Source organism: Pelophylax lessonae (genome assembly GCF_965119305.1).
Source record: "Pelophylax lessonae genome assembly, chromosome: 1".
Taxonomy (NCBI): Eukaryota; Metazoa; Chordata; class Amphibia; order Anura; family Ranidae; genus Pelophylax; species Pelophylax lessonae.
This window is the reverse complement of record NC_138768.1, coordinates 557691620-557706045: the sequence shown is the minus strand read 5'-3', so window position 1 is coordinate 557706045 and position 14426 is coordinate 557691620. Positions and strand designations below refer to the sequence as shown.

Here is a 14426-nt window from a genome sequence, read left to right as displayed (position 1 = left end):
AACATATGTAGCAGAAAACAAATTGGCCTAAAATGTTAAAAAATTTTGATTTTTACATTTTTTTTTTTTGGGAATTTCATGTGAAAAAATTTGAAAAATATTGTTATTTTTGCAAAATCGTCGCTCTTTTTTTGTTTATAGCGCATGATCAAAAAATCGCACAGGTGATCAAATACCACCAAAAGAAAGCTCTGTTTGTGGGAAAAAAGGACGTCAATTTAATTTGGGTACAGCGTCGCACGACCGCGCAATTGTCCGTTAAAGTCATGCAGTGCCGAATCGCAAAATAGGCCCTGGTCAGGAAGGGGGTAAAATCTTCCGGGGCTTAAGTTGTTAAACAACGATTTGACAAAAAATGAAAATATAATAGTATACACAGTGCAAGTTTTTGTCAGCTTATACAGCGAAAAATACCCAATGCACTTCGAAGACAGAGAACTTCTTCCTCAGGGGTAGTTCTTACATCTGTACCTAGACTTCTATGATCATACCATATAGATTGCAATTAGTAAATATGTTCATTCAATATTATACAATACATGGGTCTGTATATCTAGACATAACATTGGAAGGGGTTAATAAGCACTTACATCCATTGCACACTATATCGTTTCCACTGTTTGCCAATTAAAAACAAATGGTTTCAAAATGAGGCTGCCTGGTCGGTCACATTTAAACAGATACCATATAGAAATGATGTTCCAGTGGATGTCAGTCAAAGGCATGCGCTCCCCAGTATCAGGACTACATGCGAGATAATATCAATCCTTTTGGTCTCAGGGTTCAAATCTTCCCTACTTTGGAAGATTTGAGCCCCGAATTTAAACAAGAATGGGAACAATCCCTTAATGAATGTTCTAAATCTATGATGAATCTCCTCATCAAAGAATATACCAAAAGATCGGAAAAAGTAGATATGGAAATTTATCGGATATGTAAAAAATTGCAAACCCATAAGTCACACAAGATGTTCTCAGAGAAAGATAGAAAACTCAGGGAACACCTTGAAAACTTCAACAGACAATGGTAAAATATCACTACTGCAGTTGACTTGAATGTGCTAATTTTATCTTTGTTCGCAATGTATTGTTCATTTCCATATGTCTTTTTCATAGATAATAAAGATTTTTGTTTTTATATGACTGTTTACGCATTTTGATGGTACCCAAAAAATCCTTCTTGCCCCCCCATTTTCCCATCCTCTGACCATTTTTGGCCCTTTAAAAGTCTATTACAAATAGGATAGAGGTACCCAATTTACCAATTAGCAAGAGCACTGATATTTTTCTATTTACCATATCCTGGTATAGTGTACTTCCGGAAGTTAGGGTGATGTTTTTTTTTTTTTAAAGTAGAACTATATGCAAAAAATGTTTTTCCATTTTGGATAGAGCAAGGAAGGACTTTAACCCCTGTCAGATTTATTTTTTCACCATCTGTGTCCCATTGCGGAGATTTCCCTTCAGTTCTTGTCCCATATCCAAACAGGATTTGAGAGGAAATCCCTGCAAATTAAGGAAATTCCTCGGGGAACCCCCAGGTCACCGGACCTAGTGTCCCCATAGGAAGATTTCCCCTTTATTACTTTTCTGGGGACAACCCAAAATCTGGGATTTTCTTTTACTTTCACTTTTAAAGGGGATGTATGGGAATCTGTTTATTCCCCCATGTATACTTACCTAGGTGGATGCTGTATCTGTCCTCCTGTGCCTCTACACTGAGAACCGGCGTTCAATCGCTCGGTTCTGACATTTCAGTCAGCATTTCTCTGCTCTGCCCCCTTCTCGCTCATTGGAGCGCTGGGCTGTGGAGAGGCAAAGAGTGGCCGGCTGAGGCTCTCAGCGCTCGCTGAGAGGCTGAGGTGGGTGTTGGTCCAGGCACCTGGCAGATCTTGACTCTGTGGTCACGATGATGTAGTGCCTGGACCGACATCTGTGAGGTCAGCAGAGAGCAGACTTCAGAAGAGCAAAACTAGTGGGATCTTGTAATCCATAGAAGATGTACAGCCAAACGAGCTTTGGCTGTAGTTCTCCTTTAAGAATAATAGTAAACAGGACAAATAGAGAGGGAAAATCTCGTTAACGGGGAACACAGACAGTAATTAAAAATGACTGGTGTTCTAATCTCTCTGTACTCTATCCAAAATTAAAAAAAAGTTTTACCTTTAGTTATACTTTAAGTAAAGTTACATACAGTATATGCAAGTCACATTGTTGTTCTGGCATGCAACAGATTAACAGTGTATGGAGTATTAGGACACAGGCTCAAGCTGTTGTACAGTGCAATAAAACTGATTTGATAGGAGTGATCCTAATCCTTTTAAAGCCCTAAAAGCATAATCATTTTGTGTATCTTTGTCTTCACCTTTAGGTCCTTACCACATTAAATTGAATGTGTCTCTTGAAAACAGAATAATTGAAAATGTACACTTACCACTTGGGGGTCACAGCAAGCCAGAGAACTGCACAGCACTTCAGAAAATTGCTATAGTGATTCCTTTTCGAAAAAGAGAACCGCATCTTAAGATCTGGCTTTACAACATGCATCCTTTTCTCCAAAAACAGCAAGCGGACTATGCTATTTATGTGGTGGAACAGGTAAAATCCCTTTCTTTGTTAAATCAGTCCTGCAAAACGGCTATTGTAGTACAAGATATTTACAAGTAAAAATTAGGCCACATACTATGTATTTAGCCCGTGTGTGTCCAATCCCAGGTCTCTAGTGTGTACCAGCCCTACAGTGCCATCTTAAGAGCATTAAAGGGCCCCCGGGCAATGCAGTGCACTGGGGCCCTGCCTACGCAATCACCCACAAGAATAAAAATGAAAATTATCGATAAGGCGATATTTATTGGTACAGCAGTGCCAGGCTAATGACAGCTTCCAAGTTCGGCGGCTGGGTCCGGTGAACACACATACGGATGGGAGTTAGACTAGACTGTCCTGTCTGTTCCTGTTCCCGTGGAGGGGGACAGGCATTCCTGCAGTTGTGGGTTCCCCCTCCACGTGGCCTGACAGCAGCGCAGGGCGCTTGCCACCTACTAAGTTTGGCAAACAGAAGCAATTTTGTGAAAATTCATACGTCTGGAAAACCAGGTCGCATTGAATTGTCACAGAAACAAATGACTGGACTTTCTAAGGCACATCATAGAATGAATCAGAATGACTCATGTATTGTAAAATATATCCTTTTTATTTGTTGCAAAAAATTAAAAATTGAGAACAGAAAGTACACATAGAGCTTGTCCTCTTCAAGAGGTAACCATTAACATGGATTATTAAAATCGCATAGCCCAGGACAATTTTTATCCAGATAGGCCCTTGGGTGACTGGAAAAATTGTGTGGGCTATGATGCATTCATAATGCGTTCACAACAATAGTTAAACAACTATAAATTCGTATCTGATCTTTGGGTCTTAAGTTTGGCAGTGGGATGCACGCGGGAGTCGGGACTAATGGGTCGCTGGGCAGGTGGGGCTCCCCGGGCAACTGCCCAACGTGCCCATTTGGTAAGATGGCCCTGCAGCCCTGTTATCTGCAGCCTGTGAAATCGTTTGGCTGGACACTGCACTTGTACCTCCTGGGCACATTTAACCGTCGGGATTGGATGCACACATGGGTAACGTCTCTTGTGAAAAATGCCCTAAATCCACCAACCTACCTTAGTGTAAAATTTGAATTAACAAATCTTTAATGCTTTCTAGAAAATACCCTTTTTGGGGAAAAAAATATATACTCTAATAGGAAATGATGTGGCAAGAGAACTAATACTCAACTGCAGTATTTTATTTAGAGAAATGAATGTAGTTGTAGATATGTTGGTGTAATGATCAGAGAGAGTTAATAAGGCTTCTGTGTCAACAGATGTTGTTTTCCTGCATTTAACGTGCATTTGAAATGGTCAGCAAAATCTTATTGACTTTTAGCAATACACATGGCAATACAAAGGCTGTGCGTTGATCTGCTGGGTTTCACTGCATTTCTTTAGACGCAGCATGTACTGTTAGGGCCTATTCACACTTGTCTGTTTTTGAGATAGCAAAACACAAGCATCTTGCCACTAAAATGGGTAGAAATCCCATCCCCATTCTTTTCCAGGGGTTAATTCACATGTAGGTGCTGTAGTTTACTGTGAAAGAGAAAAGGAATCTAAATGGGCCCAGGTACACCTACATGTGTGCATTACCATGCTTGCTGCATATTCACGGAAAAGTGTGAATCCACATGTATTTGCACTTTAGGCAAAATACTGCCTTTTCTTGTTAAACACTCTGTCTTGCATTTGAAAGCAGCTGCATACTAAAGCTTGGTACACACTATGAGTTTTTCCCAGATAGCAAGCAATCGTGCTGCAAGTTTGAAAATGTCTTGCTAAGCTATTGCTAGACTTGCCAGGTTTCACCAGTTTGTTGCACAATCTGCATTGCATGACTCTGGTTCAACTTTCTTTGCAAACATTCTGCAAATCTGCTGCAAGTTCTGGGTCAGTTATGATGTGCAATAGTCATCCCACCACAGAGGTCACTGTGGCTGAATTTTCATGTTGTAGACTTGCAGAGCTCTTGCTGTAGACTCACCACTGCAACTTTGCTCTTGCTGGAGGCTTTGCCACACAAATTTGCTACAAATTGAAAAAGTGTCAACTAGAACTTGTGCTTCAAGTGTACAGCAAGTGTCCAACTTGCCAGTGAAAATGGGCAGCAAGTTAACCGACTTACAATTCAACACTGCCACAAATTTGTGGCACGTTATCCTTGCTATCTGGGTTTGAGTTGAAATCTGGGTTTGAACGAAAAAAATAAACTGTCAGCTCCAGTCGGAGCCGCTGTACTAACTATGCAAAGTTAGTATAGCAATCTTTCCTGCTGAGCTGTTGTGTTCTGACAATGGGAAGCCCCCCCTAAGCTAGAACACTCCAATCAGCGCTCTCCACCAACTGATCAGTAATCCCTCGGCTGCTGGTTTTCCATTTCTGTCGGACTGGGTGGCATACACACAGGCCGAATGCCTGTTGTTATTTTTTTAACTGGTTGATGTCCCCCAACATTTGGCCCATGTGTACAGGGCTTAAGACAGCAGGTAGCAGGATATCATCTTTGAAAGGTTTATCTTGCATAATTACACATTGTATAATGTAAGGTGTGTGATACATGAAAAAATAATAGAGGAGGCCCTTCCATAGGTTGTGTGTAGGGATGAGCTCAAGGTTCAGACGAAACTTTGGTTGTTTGGGCATTTGTTCGAATATCAGATCTTTTCCTTGTTTGGTGGGAGCCGATTGTCATATATATTAGTGATATTTCTACCGCTATGCTGTAAGATAGCTTCCTTTTTGCCAGTGATTGTTAAAGTGGAAGTAAGGCTAATAAATAGGAAATATAAATATGTCTTATAAGTGCACTGGTGATAAAGTGAATAAAAAATCAAGGTATATAAAACCTAATATGGTGACTCCTTAAAAAGTGTAAATATGTTTAAAAGAAATTAGTAAAAAAATATATATATATATATTATCGTGGTAAATAAGTGAATAAGAAAATTAAGATATAAATAATTATTGAAAATCAATTCAGTGTGTGATCTTAAAGGTGTATATATGATTTCATACAAAATACATTAAATAAATAAAGTGATGTTTTCAATATCCTCCATAAATAATTAAGGTGCTAATTAATCAAATATATATTGTGCTGGTGAGCCAAACAATAAATAGCTTTGTATAAATCTGTACACGATCAATTCATAAATAGTGTCCCAGCAATTTAAATAACATAAATAAATAAATAAATGTAAAAAGAATATATAGAAAAATTGTCCATATAAATGGCCAAATATTAAATGGTGCTGCAAATATAATTGAGTCCCAAGATGGGAAACGAAGCAGGGATTTAACAGGAAAAAATGGATTCCAGGAGTTCCAGACTGATGGGGGTGCTCAATACAGGAATAAGTGCTCCCCTCCTATTACTCCCGCACTCACCAGATGGTGGTACCCCCACAGGGGTAATCAGCGTTTGGGGTGACTCTCAAAGGTCCCTCCGAAGGCTGGCTAGTAATCCACTTAATCCCGACTTCATATGCTGTATTTTTCTCCAGGGGAAAATTGATGAGAAATCCCTCCTCTTAAAGTACTCCAATATATTTGAGAGATTATTAGATGTGCCCACCTGGCACAGGGCAATTGGCATTGGTTGCTATGGGTGGCAGGATCGGGAGAGGATCTGCAGGCTCCTGTTGTTCTCCCTCCTTGTCAGTCCCTGTAGCGTGCAGTCCGGCATGCTAGCATTAAGCAAAATTCATTGTGGTCTCTGCTAAACCCGGAAGTCGAGAGGAAAAGTCACCTCCTATCCACATTGGCACGCATGCCGGACTGCACGCTACAGGGACTGACAAGGAGGGAGAGCAACAGGAGCCTGCAGATCCTCTCCCGATCCTGCCACCCATAGCAACCAATGCCAATTGCCCTGTGCCAGGTGGGCACATCTAATAATCTCTCAAATATATTGGAGTACTTTAAGAGGAGGGATTTCTCATCAATTTTCCCCTGGAGAAAAATACAGCATATGAAGTCGGGATTAAGTGGATTACTAGCCAGCCTTCGGAGGGACCTTTGAGAGTCACCCCAAACGCTGATTACCCCTGTGGGGGTACCACCATCTGGTGAGTGCGGGAGTAATAGGAGGGGAGCACTTATTCCTGTATTGAGCACCCCCATCAGTCTGGAACTCCTGGAATCCATTTTTTCCTGTTAAATCCCTGCTTCGTTTCCCATCTTGGGACTCAATTATATTTGCAGCACCATTTAATATTTGGCTATTTATATGGACAATTTTTCTATATATTCTTTTTACATTTATTTATTTATTTATGTTATTTAAATTGCTGGGACACTATTTATGAATTGATCGTGTACAGATTTATACAAAGCTATTTATTGTTTGGCTCACCAGCACAATATATATTTGATTAATTAGCACCTTAATTATTTATGGAGGATATTGAAAACATCACTTTATTTATTTAATGTATTTTGTATGAAATCATATATACACCTTTAAGATCACACACTGAATTGATTTTCAATAATTATTTATATCTTAATTTTCTTATTCACTTATTTACCACGATAATATATATATATATATTTTTTTACTAATTTCTTTTAAACATATTTACACTTTTTAAGGAGTCACCATATTAGGTTTTATATACCTTGATTTTTTATTCACTTTATCACCAGTGCACTTATAAGACATATTTATATTTCCTATTTATTAGCCTGACAGCGCCATTTTACCTCCCTTTTCCCCACATTCACTAAATATAGTTATCTATATTTTTGAGGTAGGCTGCAGTCATTTATTTACTTAATTCCTCCAATAGCGCGGAAATTTTTCCCCTATATAAAGTGGAAGTAAACCCACACATTTCCCTGAACAGTTATGTACATTCAAGGCATGCCTTGAAAGATAACAGTTACTAGTTTACTTATGTTAGCTCTGATCCGATTTGTCATGCCATCACATGTGCGTCACTGGCAGCTTCCTTGGCGTTTTTTTCAACTTTAAGGAAGCAGCAGGTGTTGGCACTTGGCAACCAGTAACAATACCTAACCCATTCATTTACTGGCCCCACCCCTTTGTTTGGTCATGTAAACAAAGGGGTGGGGATAGTGCTGACATCACTGACCAAATATGGCCACATGGTCATATTTGTGCAATGCCATTGACTAAATATAGCTGTGGCCATATATGGTCAATTACAGTATATCACCCTGGAACCCTCATCCCCTTTTTTCATTTAGCATTGGGAACCAGGAGATGTCATTCAGCACAAGTAAAGGACAGGAATATACTGTGTTGGGTGGATATTTTGCTTTCTTTGGGTTGGCAGGCATGTTTGATGTTGATCTGCATCGCTGGGCAAAGTGATTGACAACAGATGTTGTCATAGAACAGTGATGGCGAACCTTGGCACCCCAGATGTTTTGGAACTACATTTCCCATGATGCTCAACTACATTGCAGAGTGCATGAGCATCATGGGAAATGTAGTTCCAAAACATCTGGAGTGCCAAGGTTCGCCATCACTGTCATAGAACATGGGACTTTTGTGGGAGTTTTTCGTTAAAGGACCTTTCAAAAACTGTGATGTCATTATTTATGGTTTTCTTTTTTTTTTTATGTGAATGAGTAGGATTATGTAGCCCATAGGCCTCATTAACACTTATAAAAGTGTCATTATATCCTAATTTTTAAAGCATTCTGAACGCAAATCAAAACAGCCATTACTAAATAAAAGGTAACCTTACAGTCCAGTACACACTGCTCAGTTTGTGCTGCTTTGCTTTGCTTCAAAGTTTATAACCCATGTTTCTTCCTTTGTGCTTCAAAGCATTTCCAAAGTCCCCATAGAAGTCTATCACAGTGCTAAAAAACAACAACAAGAGAAGGACGCACCAACCCCGTGCATTACCACTAAAAAAGTTTATCAAAATCCAAAAGGGTAGCATACATTGTACTCACAAACGCATGATATTTGCACGCATTTAAACAATTGGGACCAATCGCCTCCAGGACTGCCAGGATGCTCCTATGGTGCTGGATGATGTAATGCCTGGCTGACGCATTTCGAGGGAGAACCCTATTCTTCAGAGCCAAAAGTACTACTGACCCATCATCAATTCCCAAAGTGTTATGTAGCCGATTTGCACCACCCACAGTACTCTACCCTGCCCCACAGGGAGCAAAGGTCAGAAGTGTGGGTCACTGGAATAGGGTTTGTTTGCTGAAGGTCTATTGTACCCACGCAATAGGGGACCCCACAGTGCAAGCTTTCATCCATTTATGTAAAAAAACAGCCATAAACAATTTCAAATGACGATGGTAGCAGCAACAAAAGTAAAATGATAAAAAAATAATAATAAAAAATAGCACTAGAAAACTAAAAACCAAAACAGTCATAAAAAGAATGATATTGAAAATCATTGACTGAACCAGCAGACAACCATAATACCCCAGATTCATGCAAAGCCTCAAATTTGTCTATGAGAATTTATGCACATAAACTGGAATGTAAAATGGAAATGTGTGCCCATATCCCCACAATGTATTCTAGATACGGGAACATACAGATCACCATATACTCCCACCCTTTTCAATCATGGACTTTAGAGGGTGACGCTTCGTCCCCCCCCCCCCCCCCCAAGAGGAGGAATACTCAGTTGGTCTGTGTATGCAGCCATCAGCGCCCCAAGCCACATCATGCAGGCTTGGAATGCACGCCTGGCTTGTAGACCCGGAAACAATGGAGAATCATTAATCCAAACTTTCCAATACACCGAATGGTATCGCAAGGCCAGCTTGTCGAACAACCTGGGCAAACTAAAGATCACAACTTCACGAAGCCCATAGCTTAACTCAATTGTATGCACTATGGCTACCTCATCAATTTTTGGACATGACCTGTGAACATATAGAGGGTCAATTTCTCTTTTTTTCTCCCCCCCCCCCCCATCTTATTGTACTCTATGTTTATTTTAATTTCTCTTGATTATGGTAACTTCTCTTAGTTTAAGGAAAGGTTTAGATCCTGAACACTGCTGATTAAATAAAACAAACAGCTTTGTTTGGCGACTTATCTCCACTGCTACTGTTTCCCACACTGGGTTGCTTTCCCAGTCTTCCTGTGTCCTTGATACCCCCCCAGTCTACCGCCTGCTGTTTTGATCCTCTGGAGCCCCCACACAGCGGTACTGGCTTCTTCCTTGCCCTGGCTTTCAGCTGCTGTAGGTAAACAGGGTATCATATTTTAGGATGTCGGTGTACATGTCACACTTACTGACCCCTTCTTTTCCTGAATGAACACTGAACTATTCCCCCAGAGTTCTAATACTACCAATACCAACAATTACCTTTTTCACCTTACCCCTGATGAAGCAATGTTTTATAGTACTGTCAATATATGCAGTGCTTCGCATATACTGTATATTATACATTCCCATCAGTCCCTGCTCTGAAGGAGCATACAATCTTAAGGTTCCTAACCCACATTCATACATATGTACACTAGGCCACTTTAGACAGGATCTAATTAACCTATGAGCATGTGGGAGGCAACCAGTGTACCTAGACAGAACACGCAAACTCCAGGCAGGTGGTGTCATGGTTGGGATTTAAACTGGGGACCCTAGTGCTGCTAGGTGAAAGCGCTAACAACTTAGCGACAGTGCTGCCCCGATATGTGTAACAGGTCAGGCCATACCTACAGTACTACCAATTAGCTATTAGTAGAATATCACCATCCTTAGATATGTGTGACTTGAAATGCAATGTGTGTGTGTCTTGTGTGATTATATGTATTAATAAAGAGATAAATTTAAAATTTGTGTGTAATTTGTTGGGAGGTAACACTTAAAAAGTCCTGTAATATATTTTGTTTAATAAAAAAATGACCTGGCGCTAAAACAATTAATGGTTAAGACCTGCCTTACAAGACCTTGCAACCCTGGGTACTTGTTTAGGAAATGCTGCACCACCAAATTGTTCCAGGCAAAAGGTTACACCACCCTTCCTGGCTAAAGCTGCCATGGTGTGAACCACTTCTGGGCCTGCCCCTGCAGAGCTGAAAGAATCCCTTTTCCAGTCTGGCTACTGTCCCCTAGACAGACCACCTGAAGCACCGCATGGCATCTTTTAGCCTGACTCGTTGAATAGCCCCTTGAATGCTTAGGGGGTACTGGTGGTGACAGATAGGGGAGGGAGGAGTAGGAGGTGGAGCTGCCAGATCTTGCATCATCACCACCAGCTGTATGGAGATGTGGCAGCAAAACAAGCTCCAGCAGTCCTGTCTTGCATCCTTTCCAGTTGCAAGCAGAGTTACCGAGTGTGCTGTGAATTAAATACATTGTCCCTGACCATGCTTGCTGGACCACGTGTCAGCAGTAATGTGGCTCTTAATTCTGACTGCCTTGCCCAATGATGCCAAAACATTGCCTTCCATGTGATGTTACATAGCTGGAATGGCCTTACGTGCAAAGAAAAAAGCGACTGGGAACCTGCCATTGTGGTACAGCACATTCTGCCAATTCACGGAAGGTGGCAGAATCCACCAGACAGAAAGGCAGGAGTAGTAAAGCCAGTGATTTGGACAAGCTGGAATTTAGACACTGGGCATGTGGGTGGCAGGGAGTGTGTTTTTTTTTCCAATACAGCAGATGGGGCAGAGAAATTTGCCTGCTATACTCTATAGCTGGTGGTGTGCTGCTGGCAAATGTGTTGTAAGGACCTATGAAACCCTTTGCTATACCATTATTCCTGCCAGTGGAGGCTGCTTAGAGGTCATGAGATATAGCGGGTGTAGACATTAAAGATGATGAGTAAAGAGAAGAAGAATTCTGTCCCTTTTGCATTGCTTTCAGGTGCTCTTGCCAATGGGCTGAGTGGTAGGAGGTAAATGCCTTGTCAAGCATGTGGTACCCAGTTGTCTGGTGTTCTTGCTACGCTTGATCTGCTTGCAGCAGAGATTGCAAATTACAACAGTGCGATGGGGTGCACATGTGCTAAAAATGTACCACACAGCTGAGCTGTGAGAAGTGGGCTGGGAGATAACAGCTCCACAATCTGATGGAATAGGGTGGCTACTTTCTACTTTTCCATGATGGCTGCCTCTGGAGGACATGCTGCCTCATTGGGGTTGCGCCTCCTCCTCATTTTCCTCCACAGCTCTATCCGGCACCTAATAGGTGCCTATGACCGCATCATCATCATCATCCCCTCCATCCTCATCATTACTTGAGCCAGCTTGGCAATACGCTGTGGCTGGGGGAACATGACTGCCAAGTTGTTGTTTAGCCCTGGTTCACATTGATGCTACTTTGAAATCGTGTTTCTTCACTTGAAGTAGCACAATTTAAAAGTTGCAGGTCAGCGCGATTTTGGGTGCTACTTGAAAGACATCTGTGCGGCTTCATGCACAGATGTCTATTGAAGTCACACCAGAAATAGGAAAAAGTAATGCAGGAACTACTTTTAAAAATCGGTGCGGTGCCGCAAAGCGGCGCACGGATTGGAACAGTGTCATTTCCGGCAACAGGCTGCGACTTGTCATGGGATTTCGCCTGTCAAATCGCATGACAAATTGCTCCAAATTGAACGAGGGCTAATTAGTGTTCTCCCCTGTCTGTAGGCTCATGTTCCTCTCTTCCTCTAGATCAGGACCAACATCAGAATCAAGTAATGTCTGTGCATAAAAGTGCAGCGTTAAAAAACATCTTAAAATGTAAATGAACTTGGTGTCACCCGCACATGTAAATACAAAGTATACAAAAAAAGTGCAATGTGCAAAATATTTAAAAAAATATATATACGTTAGTCCAGTTCATGTGGTTGATAAAAGTCCCAAATAGAAAAAAAGGAAAAAGAATCCTCGTGCAATCTCGTTGTTTATGGTTGTCAACAATCACAGTTTGTGTATCAATCACCCAAGTGTGAACATCCACCACTAAAGGAGATATTGCACTTACTGCACTGTTTGGACTGTAGCACTACGTCAACCACACTTGTATAGATGAGGAGTATGGTGGTCGACAATTCTGAGGGTCTCACGTCTCAATCTCACAATAGTGTTACCTCTCAGTTAAGTATATCATGTACTCTTCTCTGCCTTGATCAGCCAGAGTTCCCTGTTGACCGTTCTGGTTGGTGACATTCTTTGTACTCCTCATTTGCCAACTTAGCTTTAATCTTCTCAAGTTGTGCCTCAAGTCCTGGGTTGACAAACTTCTTACAGCATACAAGACCAAGTGCAATATGTCGCTGAAGATTATTATTTGTATACACACTGCAGCGGGATGCAATAGAATGAGTACAAATGAAAATCAGCAGCAAAACACTTTTAGCCCTGCTGATCTGCAGAGACATTATTAGAATAAATACATTATAGTCATTAAAACTTCATATCATTCTTCTAATGATTTTCTTCATAATACAGTCATTCTGAGATTATGTTTGGGTTCATTTTAAAGGGCTCTATCATATTCACCCAAAGTATTTCAGGAAAGCAAAGCTTTAAAAAAAAATGTGGCCCAGTGAAATGAATGAGTAAGGCTGGCCATACACTATACAATTTTCTTATTCAATTTCCTTTAGATTTACCTTTAACTATGTAGTGCAAGGGCCTGCCTTATTGCATACAAATTGAAAGTGTTTAGGTTTGACCCTATATTACATGGTTTTGGTAAATCTAAAGGAAAGTTGAACAAGAAAATTGTATAGTGTATGGCCAGCCTAAGTTACAAGGATATCTACCCAGTTTTCTGCACACAGATATGTTTTGCTGATTCCTCATGTTCCTTGACCCATGAAAGCCCATACTGGCCCATGAGGATCTCTTGTTATGGCACAACTAGGTTAACTGAAATTAAAAAATATATATTGGCGGCTGTAGTTTTCACTTGTCAATTAATATCATGCCTACCTCTCTGTACCAAGCTTTGCACCCCCTGTGCCCCCAGCCACATTATTTCTATCCTTTTGTACTGTGCACAGCAACTTCAGCAAGTCACCAACATGATTGATGACTGCCATCTAGTTCAACCAATAGAAACAATAAATAAATAGAAAACCTCTATATACAGAAACTTATAACCATAAAGCATGGTCCAATTTTCCACAATGGGGTGGGGTGGGGGTAGACATCCTTCCAGATCCCTTGAAGGCAATTGGATATTCCCTGGATCAAAAATTTCTGGTGTTATTACCTATAAATGTTAACCACTTAACCACTTTACCTCCGCCCACAGTAATATTACTGCGGCAGAGTGGCTCGTTATCGTCTGACGACGTAGTACTACGTCGTCAGACACTCCCCCTTCTGGGCGGCGCTTGCGCGCCGCCGGAGGCTCGCTCCCGCTGTTTTCATTCACAGCGGGAGTCGGGCCAGGGGAGGAGCAGCGGCGATCGCCGCTGCTCTGCCCCGATCGCCGGGGATCTAGTGTGGAGATCCGCCCGCCTGTGTAAACACAAGCGGGCGGATCTCCATAGTGACAGGGAGTGACAGATCGGACTGTTCAGCATAGCTGGACATCCGATCTGTCCATGACTCACTCAGTCACCTCCCCCCCTACACGTCAGTAAGCACCAGGCATACATTAACCCCTCCCTCTCCAATAAAATTAACCCCTTCCCTGCCAGTGTCATTTTTACAGTAACAGTGCATATATATAGCACTGATTACTGCAGTAATGTCACTGGTACCCCCAAAAGTGTCAAAAATGTCAGTCAAGGGTCCGATCTGTCCGCCGCAATGTCGCAGTCCCGCAAAAAAAATCGCAGATCGCCGCCATTACGCGTTAAAAAAAAAAAAAAATGACAGAAATCTTTCCCTTTGTTAGTAAACGCAATAACTTTTGCGCAAACCAATCAAAAT

At 41.3% G+C, this 14426-nt stretch overlaps 1 protein-coding gene across 1 annotated transcript in view; it reads left to right on the top strand.

The window, feature by feature from the left end:
- LOC309553041 (beta-1,4-galactosyltransferase 1-like) overlaps positions 1-14426 on the top strand; it is a 212855-nt gene that overhangs the window by 108686 nt on the left and 89743 nt on the right. The window contains exon 3 of the mRNA XM_082253940.1: positions 2371-2597. Coding sequence (XP_082110066.1) covers positions 2371-2597 — 227 coding nt within the window. The remainder of the gene's footprint in view (positions 1-2370; positions 2598-14426) is intronic.